The sequence below is a fragment of the Chionomys nivalis genome, chromosome 8, assembly GCF_950005125.1.
Source record: "Chionomys nivalis chromosome 8, mChiNiv1.1, whole genome shotgun sequence".
Lineage (NCBI taxonomy): Eukaryota > Metazoa > Chordata > Mammalia > Rodentia > Cricetidae > Chionomys > Chionomys nivalis.
The window spans coordinates 23,761,450-23,772,307 of record NC_080093.1 but is presented as its reverse complement, the minus strand read 5'-3'; the positions used below and the strand labels follow the sequence as shown (position 1 = coordinate 23,772,307).

The 10,858-nt window shown below is 43.5% G+C and overlaps 1 protein-coding gene across 1 annotated transcript; it reads right to left on the bottom strand.

The window, feature by feature from the left end:
* Positions 1 to 384: 384 nt before the first annotated feature.
* Positions 385 to 8,596, bottom strand: Ankrd1 (ankyrin repeat domain 1). Its single transcript, XM_057778849.1, has 9 exons — positions 8,379 to 8,596; positions 7,610 to 7,789; positions 6,587 to 6,724; positions 6,223 to 6,330; positions 5,199 to 5,297; positions 3,937 to 4,035; positions 3,674 to 3,772; positions 3,460 to 3,558; positions 385 to 1,232 (listed from the first exon to the last, which is right to left on the bottom strand). Exons 1-9 carry the CDS (start codon positions 8,403 to 8,405, stop codon positions 1,122 to 1,124), a joined length of 960 nt encoding a protein of 319 aa, XP_057634832.1. The 5' UTR covers positions 8,406 to 8,596; the 3' UTR covers positions 385 to 1,121.
* Between the last annotated feature and the right edge of the window lie 2,262 nt (positions 8,597 to 10,858).

The following is a 10,858-nucleotide window of genomic DNA, read 5'->3' as shown; positions in this document are numbered from 1 at the left end:
TTTCTTCCCCTCCTCCTTCTTCATTTCTTATGAACTGTTTTTAGATTTATTTTATTTTAACATGCATGAGCGTTTGACTGCAGGTATTATGTGCACCATGTGTGTGCCTGGTGCCTGTGGAAGTGAGGAGAGCATCCAATCCCCTGGGACTGGCTTTATGGATGTTTGTGAGCCATTATGGGGTGCTGGGAGCCAAACTCAGGTCCTCTGCAAGCACAGCAAGGGCTGTTAACCACTGAACCGTCTTCCCGAACCCCTAGACTTTGCTAATTTGTATACAGATTGAGAAAGTTGGAAAGACTGATAAACAAGCGTCTTCCTAAAGGACTCTTTACCAGAGAGATGCCCACCACTGCGCTGACAAACAGCTTTAGTTTAGAATTTGTTTGCATTTATTATGAATATAAAATATACATACAACACAATATACATTTACACATTTACAGTGTCTGTCTTTCCTTTTGCCTTTGATTTCAGGGAACGCAGTTCATCTTGGCCTCACTTCCCACTCCCTCCACCTCCTTCCTGCACTCACCCGTGTAGTTCCCTCCCCCTCGGGACAGAGAGTGGTGTGACTTGGTAAACAACCAATCAAACCAAACTTCTGTGTGAACAGCAGGCTTCAGTGTCTGTCCTGCAGAATCCCTTTCGCTCCCTTCCCCATCAACACATGCCTTCTGCTGCTTCATTCAAAGATGAGCAGTAAGAATTCAGAAGAGAGCTGCAATGATCACCCTTGCCATTTAAAAGTGCGTTGAATAGCTCTATGTGACAGAGAAGAAAAGTATGCGAGTAGACATCACTCACCCACATGGTTTAAGATCTATGGGAAGATACTGAATGCTGCATACAGACTGAGTTTTACTCCCCCGCCCCCAAAGTGCTCATGAAAGCCTGAATACCAGTGTTACAAAATTAATAAATAAATAGAAATAAATAAGAATGGTGAGCATTACTAAAGGCGATTTGAACACCTATAACCCAGTGCTTTCTCGAAGCAACTTTAAGTCTATCTCCTCTACCCTCTGGCAAACAAAAGCTGGATCTTAGAGCTGGTTGCTCTTCCGGTAGGCAGTGCTTCAAAAACGCCTCTGAACAGCTCCTATCGAGAGTCTCCTTCCTTAGAATGTAGCTATGCGAGAGGTTTTGTAGCCATTCTCTTTGAGGCTGTCGAATATTGCTTTGGTTCCATTCTGCCAGTGCAGGACCAGGTCCATGGGGGTCTTCCCAGCCTACACAGAAGAAAGGGAACTTTGACTTCCAGGTGGGAGGTGCCGTCAGTCCACGCCCTCTGTGTCTGACGAGGCATATTATCAACACATCTGCTTTTTGCTGTGAGTGATGTACTGTTTATGCTACCTGTCCTGTCACTGATTTTCATGTTGTTTCTATTGACTTCTTCTCCCACCATCCCCAGAACCATCCCAGGTATTGGTAAAAATCCTGGTCCTTAGGCACTAAAGTAACAAAGAGCCTCAAGTCATTGTGAAATTCAAAAATGTATGTAGGTATTTATTTCTAGGACCTTGCAGAAGGGAACTGAGGAAACATTATTGGAAGACCTATGGTAAGTATACCACCACCAAGCCACGGGTAACCATCCAGTTGCTGCCCGGCTGTTGACGGTTCTGTAGGTTCTTCACAACTCAGAATTTTCACCAGGGTTTCTTATAAAATTTACTTTCTTTGAAATTGGTGTTAGAGACATGTAAAGAAATAATTTTTTTCAGTCCCAAATTTGATCTCCTTCATGCACATGTCTCAAGATATTCACACATATTAAAACCACAGCACTTTGCAATTCTTCTCTTTAGATATGAGAAATCCTAAGTATTTCTATCTGTATTGGGAAGTACTCTTGATCCCAGAGGTTTTAGACTGGCTGCTTTGATATGCTAATGAACACAGAGAGTTGGTTTTGCTCAAGTCAGGAAAGAGGAAGGGAGAGAATCAAGAGATTTTTTTTTAAATGTAAATTTGTGAGTTACAAAAACAAGTAAAGATTTCCGATTCTACAGTGCGTCAAGGTACTGGACTGGAGAAGAGCCACCATCAAGAAACCTCAGAGCCTAGCAGTCACTCACTGATGTCATATATATGCCCTAGTGACAATATACATTACCATTCATTTCTGCTTATGGTCTTTCATTGCTTGTAATAAATAAATAAGCCCTCACTTTCTGCATCTTTGAAGATTTCCTTGAATATACCTTAGGTTCATTTTTGAAGAGAGAAATATTGGGTGACACTAATCCCAGTACCTAGCAGGGACCCTACTGCTAACATTCCCCAAGGTGCCACCTACCCACTCCTTTCTTCTCCTCATCAAGTCAGGTTCCCCCTCCACGTAGCCCAAGCTAGTCTTGAACCTACGATCCTCTTCCACAGTGCTGGAATGTGGGGCACACTCGGTTTCCTTTCTAACTGTCCCTTCAGCCTCACAGTAACACAAGAAGAGGAGGCGGTCATTTGCCTCAAGAAGACCTTTCCTCTTTTTAACAATTCTTCAAAACCCTCAAGAGCATTTCTTTGGGAATATATGACTATCCTCCTGCTGCTCTTCTTTAAGCTACGGTAAAAGATGTTTGTCTGGGGATCGTAGCCATGAAGGTAAGTTCCCTACATTCCCCATGTACAGATGAAGTTAAATTAATACATATGTATACTTAGGTAAGAATTCTTGGGATCTAATGTAGGAAATTAATTCAAGACATATGCATATAAAGTGGAGAATGAATAGTAGTTAGCTTTTTTAAAAAAATCAGAAAGAGCATGGTGGCCCCTGGAAGAATGGCAACATTCTGCATTGTTGTAAGGAAAGAAGGACTAGTTGGAATTCCCCAGACTGCTTATTGATTAATTTCAGTCTCTATGTTATTCAGAGCTATTTTGAGAAAGGCAGGTGTATTTATTCCTACCTACTTCAGTCTCTATTCAGCCAGGAATGACCAAGGCAGGTTGGAATTATCCAATGTGGTTTTTATTTTATTTTTGTAAGATTAATTTATTTATGTATTTTATGTATAAATGCTCTCTCTGCATGTATACCTGCGAGCCAGAAGAGGGCATTGAATCCCATTATAGATGGTTGTGAGCCACCATGTGATTGCTAGGAATTGAACTCAGGTCCTCTGGAAGAGCAGACTGTGCTTGTAATCACTGGGCCATCTCTCCGGCCCCACAATGTGTATTTTAAATGTGACAATTTTCACTATCTTTTATTCAAGACTAATCTTTCAAAGAACTATTAGGTTCCAAGGTTAGAGCAGAAGTTCTAGTTTCCCCTATATTTGACCCTGTGACCCAGGTCCTTGCCAAGTCACAACCTTACGGAAACAGACACATGTGAACCATCAGTGTATCTCAAAAGTTACTACCATGGGAATTATACTTGCAAATACTTGAGAAATTCTGGAAAGTAGGTCGCCCAACAGTGGCACCCTTGCTTTGACTACTTACACAGTTCTTGACATTGAGGTCCGCCCCGAAGGTCATCAAGAGCCGAATCATCTTGTAACGATTCAACCTCACAGCATCATGCAGTGGGGTATCTCCTTCCTAGAAGCAGGGTAAGCAGGCAGTAAGTGTGAAGCCAGGAAATGGATCCTGCCAGGGTATCCTGGTTTGCCTGAGGGATTTCCAATAAGGTGTCTCAGCTTTGTCGGTTACTCACTCTGTCCTTGGCATTGAGATCCGCCTCGCAGGCGATGAGATGCTCCGCGCACTCGTAGTGACCAGTCCTCACGGCCACGTGCAGCGCTGTGCTGAGCAGCTAAAAAGTTAGAAAACGGAGGAAGGCGTGAGAACAGACACTGTCGAGGCCCCAGGCACCTGCAAATGGTGTGTGTGTGTGTGTGTGTGTGTGTGTGTGTGTGTGTGACTAGCAGAGGGGCCTCCGAGGCAGGCAGGGAGCAGAAGCCTAAGGCAGGGAAATACCTTGTCTCGGGCACTGATTTTGGCGCCTTTGTTCAACAACAGTTTCAGGACATCCAGGTTTCCTCCACGGCATGCCCAGTGGATGGCTGTGGATTCAAGCTATTTGGGGGGGAAAAAAAACACAAGACAAGACAGTGTGAAGCAGAATTTTGTTAGGAGTGGGAGTTGGTCTTTGGTTTCAAAGGTCCCGGAGAATATGGGCCACTGATAGCTCTGGGCATTCTTGGTCTTGAGAGGCACTTCTGAGGTTCTTCTAAATAGCTCAGCTAAACTGTGTGGGAGTGGCTGGATTCGTGTGCATTTTAATAAGTCTGATCATATCCCAGGATATCTTAATCTGGATCGAACACCTCAACCCAGGTCCCTGTCTTTCTTTGGCCATTTCCTGCTGGCTCTGCTGTGTTTACACTAGCACAACCTAGGGACCTCAGCTGTCAATCACTGTGGTCACTGCATGCTGCACTTAGAAGAGATTGCCACCTCTCTGCTTTGTTTGGTATGTCTCTGGACTTCCAGATTCCAAACTTGGGCATCTCTTCATCCAAACTTTATTATTATTAGTTTCTTAAGACTTTTCAATATTTTCAATATTTTTCCCTTTGATTCAATTCAGGCTAGGTTCTTCGGAATTTTTTTTTATTCCTTTTCCATTTTACCATAATGTCAAATTGAGCTGCCTATAAATAAATGAAGCATTTCCCAGTTCAATCTTCAGGGTATAAAATAGATTGTCTACTGGTCTTTATGGAACTCATAGCAGCTGACTGTTATGGTCTGAATAGCAGCCACTTTCCTTAGCTGTGATTCATTTAGTATGCAGCCTGACTCCAAATCTCATCGGTAGCAATTGGCATCCATCATATAAAATACACAGCTAGGAAATTTGCGTGCATTGCAAGTAGCCGAGAGGCCAGGAGCAGGCTGCACTGTCTGAAGCAAGGAGTGGGGTGTTGAAAGGCCAGGAATGCTACTGACTTGATAATGACCCAAACTCTCTGGTGAGATTGTTGAATTCTGCCCAACAACTTTCACTTCCTCTTCTTCTCTGCAACACTCCTCTCCTTTTCAGACCCTCTGGAAAATACTTTCCACATGACCCAGCCCCACCGCGCAGCGTCCGTTTGTATGGAGAAGTGAGCTCCTGACTAGTTTTCTCAGATCAATTTTCAGTCCAATCGGGCCAGTTTTTCATTGTACGTTTTCCCGAGCTTTCAGACAGCCTGCTTGCTTTGGCTCATTTCCAAACAAAGAAATATATTTACCATATCACGGAATTCAATCTGGGCTCCAGCCTCCATTAGCTTCTCCACAATTGCCAAGTGTCCTTCTAAGCACGCTCTATGGAGAGCCGTCCGTTTATACTGTCGAAGATTAAAACAAGAGATAGTGGTGCATATAAAAATGCGCATAATCCTTTAAGAGCTATGAAGCTTGGCCTATGATGACCTAAGTGATAGAAAGGCCATGATTTTTTGTTTTTTATGAATCAGAATACCAAAGCTCCCGAAATTGCAGGATTAGAATAATCATCTGGCAGCTAGAACCTGAGCTTCCGGGCCTAGACCCAGCCTAAATGCTAAAGGCCAAGGCAAGGGGATGTGAACTTCAAACCTCAAAAGCCATCTCCATGGTGAAATGTCACCTTTCGTATTTGCACATGCCAAGTACGGCAGACAGTTTTCTTCCATCCTGAATCGGTGCTAGATCAAATATTGAAAACCATTAAGTTAATTTTTAAAAGAAAGGAAACTCTCAGCCTTGGTATGAACTGTCCTCTCAGTTCACCAGAGATGCAATGCAAAGTCGCGATTTCTGGCAAGTTGGCTTTGGATTAACGAGTCATTAGGCTAACAGAATTAGACTGTGCTTACAGATAAACTGAGGCGAAGATAACGCACGGGAGCTGCTCCAAATCGGGCAGTGATGGAGCTAAACTAGGAATTCCACCTCCCGCGTCTAATGCTGAGCTATCTGGCTCTAAACAATGATGCTGCTAATAATATCTTTCTTCAGGAGAAACTTTTTGGCCTTGCCTTTATGGAAGTCTCTCCGAAGGATCTAAGTTAAAGACAAGCTTTCTTCATATAAATCAGACAGAATTATGTGAGAACAGGAAAAACTCCATGCAATCCATCATGCTAATCTAGTATTTGGGGGTTGTGGGGTGGGGGAGAACAAAACATTCATTTTAATGCTCCTGGCAGATGTAGCAACAGCTGGAGAAACTTTTAAGCGGAAGGCATTGAAGGCTGCATTTGACAGCCTGCAGGAAGGCATGAACCCTACCTCATCGCAGACATCAGGGCTGTTCTTGTCTGACAGGAATTTCTCCACGACGGGCAGTTTGTTCTCCAGTGCAGCTTTCAGAAATCTCGGCACATCCACAGGTTCAGTCTAGAGAGAGGAAAGAGGAGGGAGAGAAGAAGAAAGAAAGAGAGAGGATGGAGGAGAGAGAGCAGGAGAAGGAAGAGGAGGGTGGTAAAGAAGTGGAGGGCAAAGTGGAAGAGAAACAAAGAAGAGAGAGAGAGATTGAGGAGAAAGGAGAAGAAAGAAAAGAGAAAGAGTCAAGGGTTCTGCAGGCGTCTTCTCTCCACGGCACACCCCTACAGCCCACTTGAGTGCACAGTCCTGGAAACCAAACCATCCTTACAATAACTTCTGGTTCTGGCTCCTTCACAACTGGAACTTTAGTTTTCTTGTACTTTTTTCTTTTCTTCAGCTGAACAATTATTTCAAGGTCTTCCAAGTTCTCAAGCTTTGACCTTTGTTCTAGTTTTTTCTTTTTGAGCTTAAAAGAGAGAGGGGGGAATAAATCAGATGTTTAAAAGTCTGATGAGTTCTAACTATGGTGGTGTATGAACAGACTGAAGTTCTGAAGGAAGTGTGTGGATGCTTTGCTCAGAAAGGAAATTTAAAACACTTTTAAGTAAATGTCTGACTTCAGTGATTTTTTTTTTCGTTAAGGTATCTGGGGTCTAATTTTAATCTCAGTCATATTTACTTCCTTTGCTTGTAAGAATTAGCCCTTGACTAATTGGATGGAGGCGCAATGAAGTCTCTCAGTGATCATTTTGTAATTAGTACCATAAGTCCCAGATTTCTATAGAAATTTTCACTCTCAAAAACTCACATATGCTTTACCTAGGAAGGAAAATACATACTAAGTGCTCAAATATTGAGTCATTTTTCTCTCAAGTGACCCCCACTACTCAGAGACTCAGAACAGAGGTCACTGACAACTAGTAGTGCACTTCTTATTATGTTAGTAAGGAATAAAATATCAATAAAAACTTCAACAAAACAAATGCCAGTAAATACAGCAAACTTATTCTGACGACAATCCATAGCAACTATGTTATCAAAATGAAGAAATCTTGGCTCAACATTAAGTAAATGGTGTGTCCCACTGGGGCTTCCCTAGTTATGACTATTTTTCTGTCTTTTGATCAAAACATGGCCATATCACATAAAATCATTGATTCAGAATCCAGAGGTCATGGTCTCATCTAAGAATCATTTCCCAAATCATTTCCAAGAATACTGCTTCTTTACATCTTTGTGGGTTCAAATTCGGTGAAGAAACATCTTTAGAAGGGTTTATTTTCCTTCTCCCCTTCTTCAAGGATCTCTACACCCCAGGTTCCTGCTGCTAGATTCCACGGGAGGTCCTCACCTCTGCCTCTCGCTGTTTCTCACGTTTCCGTTGTTCCTCCTCCAGGTTCACGCGGTGCACTGGAAGTGTCTTCAAATCTTCTTGTTTCTCCAAAGCAACGGCAGCTTCATATTCTCCACCTCTGAAATCCCCAGGAAGGAATTCCCCTGTGGCCCCATTGCTATTCTTCTTCCCTGTTACCTATATGTGAGGAAGACAGTGAAGTTAGTGCCATACTAGGGTCACTTTCCACAAAGGATGTCCTCCATCCCTCCTCCCTGATGAGCACCACACTCAAGCAGTGTACTGTCGGAGGCATAACTACAGATCTCCCAGGATGACCTGCTCTCTCAAGAGCAAGACAAGGTGTACATCAGGTTGGCACACATAAAATTACTTTTAGCCATGCGCGATCTACTTTCTCTTTGGAAATTCACCAACACGCCCCACTTACTTTTCAATTCTCTCATTTCAGTCTTGAGTTATGCAGTGTCCAGACATTTATTTTTGCCATAAAACTTGTACCCCAAGGCATGATAACCACAGTATTGCATATCACAGTAATGAGACCCAAGGAGAAGACAATAAACAAGAAATATGCAGAAAATGCATAGCTGTCAGCTCTGAGATTTTCCACTTGTTTCCTGGCACAAACAAACCCTGTTCCGTACTTGACATTTGCAGACTTCCCTTACATTAAACTATGCCCCAAAAAGAAAGGGCTTCTGAGCTTTCGCATAAAAGCCAAGATGAACCAGGTTTGGTCAGGTGACGAAGGTGTCTTACGTACCAGCTCCTCTACTCGCAGCACCATCATGCTGGCAGCGATGAGTCTGGATGTGTCTCTGTCTCGTGGATGAACCCCTGGAGTTGTCCTGACGGAGCCCCTCTACACCAGCTGGTTATATAGCTAGGGCTGGGTGAGATAATCTTCCAACCTGGGAAGTCAAGTATCACCCCTGCCCCCACCGATGGCCAGCTCAGAGGCAGGTGAATTTTCATTCCAGACTCAGTGTCTGGGAAGCCCAAGAGGGAGATGACAAGCTGGCCACAGTGTATACGAATCAGGAAGAAATGTGAGAGGGCCATTCCTTTGGCAGTGACCACACGGCTCAGCAATGCGAGTCATCCCACTTATCGGGAAGCCAGGGACAGCTGTCTGTTAATATTGCACCACAGCGCAGCTCTTTTTCCGTCTTTGCCAGCTTTCACGGGACTGACCTATCGGGAAAATGCACGCGCTTGTGCATCACACCCACAGCAATATCTTTCTGATAACCGGACTTATCAGCACTCAAGTTGGGGGAAGTGTTGCTTCAGGACATCCTATTCCTGTGGATAAACAGCCCGAGGGGAAGGAGCTGGGTCTTGGTGGCCTAGGTCTATATCTGTTTGGAATTCTCTGGAGTGATGTCTGGGGCTAAAATGGCTCCATGACATGCCACCTTACCATCATTATAAGTAATTAAAAGCACACGGTAATGCACTTTCGTTTTATGGCGTCACTGACCGTAATTAGCACATGGCATGCTTACTGTGTTCTAAAACCAAAGGCTAAGCAAGAGTGTTTCCCTCAAAATGGGTCAGTGTGGTCCAGAGACAGATATGAGGCCAGTTCTTAGCAGAAGCATGACCTTGATGCTGTCATTGAGATCGAGTTTTCAAATGATGTGGAGAAAGCTTGAACAAGCCCAAGAAAAATGCAGATTTGAGGCTAGAGACTCATCTGCTTAGACGCATGAGGCTTTCGTGTTCTGCCCCTCACACTGAAACAAAAAAGCCCCAAGCTTTGCTCCCGAGAGAGATAAAAATGCTTCTGGCTTCTCATTGCTGAGATATTAAATTATGAAAAATATAAATATTTGTCTTTTTATAGTTCAAGGAAAAGATTCTATGTTCACAGCCACCTGTAAGATGTTTTTAAGAAAGAAGAACGGAAGGAGGGTGGTAGTATTGGAGGAGAGTCGATTGGGATGGTGTGTTTCTTACACTGACCTTCTATGTCTCTCCCTCCTCAAATTCACTAGCCAGCGAACATGGTTGTTATTCTCATTCTCCCTGCTTAAAATGTTCGTCCAATAAATTGTGTTTCTAGAACGTTCAGCATGAGACATTGTCCTGAAAAGCAGCACTCTGACTGACACCTTGTGTTCCCCGGGTTCACCTCTGCTAAGGTCCTGTCCTGGGAGAGGCTACCAAAGGCCAACTGCAGCTCTCTTCTTTTCCAGAGATAACACTATTTTCTTTGGTCGCTGGAAGTGAGATGCAGCTCTGTCGCTTTCTTCATTCCTGTGGCCTTCATTTCAGGCCTGACTCACAACCAACCGGAGAGTGCGAGCATTCCTTTGAGGAAGGACTGTGGGTTGTTGAGCAGCCTTGAATCCCAGAATTCTTTGCACCTTCCAAGTTCAGCAAAGTCAAGGATTGGGTGTTACATACAGAAGACTCTGAGGCACAGAAACACTAGGCAACTTGCTATAGATGCACAGCTAGAGGTCCTCTTAGTTCTACCCGTGAGAAGCAGAAAATCACGGGACCGGATCAAATTTCCTGATATGGTACCTACTCAGATTTACTCAGCACCCAAACAAATCTGATTAAAGGCTTTCTGTGAGCACAGCACTTCCAAGAATGCAGAATGGAGAGGAAGCTTTACTCACACCATTCCTCTCTCTGGTCAGGTGGTTTTCCCGCTAGATTCAGGCTGATCCTGAATGAGAAGCTCCAGAAAATCCCAATGAACACTTTGCAGAGGTTGGGCTTGTAGGGGCATTGGAATGAACTAAATTTCACAGAGGGATGAACTAGGAAGCATTCATGACTGGCAAAGTCACTGTCAGGTAGATTTTCCTCCCAGTGGGTTAGATTTGTCTTTATTAAACATGAAAGGATCCTCTTTTGATTGTATATTCTGGTCTGGTTTTCATAGGGCTGGGCATGAACCCAAGGCCTCAAGCATGGCTATGCAAGGGCTATACCACTGAACTATATTTCAATCCTAAGTGTAGATTTTTCTGAGCCTAGATGTATTTGGTCCCAACAACAGATAAGAAAAAAAACCTGTATTTTAAATCATTTGTATCCGTCAAAATCAAGGGCAAAACTTCTCAACTGGAAGAGAAAGCTCCTGTCACATGATGTTAAGGGTCTTCCTTCCTATAAAAGTTCTCAGAGCAGATAAATTCAGAGGTTTGTATGTTTGGCTTTATCATGGCCTCTAGGCATAATCTTTCTTTGCCAAGATGGACTAAAGCAACAAATCTCTTAGTT

Bases quoted from the DNA above. Each gene is read 5' to 3' on its own strand.
- Ankrd1 (XM_057778849.1), bottom strand. From the start codon at position 8,405: ATGATGGTGCTGCGAGTAGAGGAGCTG. The intron at 4,036-5,198 runs GTAAATATATTT...CCCCCCAAATAG, and splicing joins AGATTGAATTCCGTGATATG to CTTGAATCCACAGCCATCCA. The intron at 3,773-3,936 runs GTATTTCCCTGC...CTAACTTTTTAG, and splicing joins AAATCAGTGCCCGAGACAAG to CTGCTCAGCACAGCGCTGCA.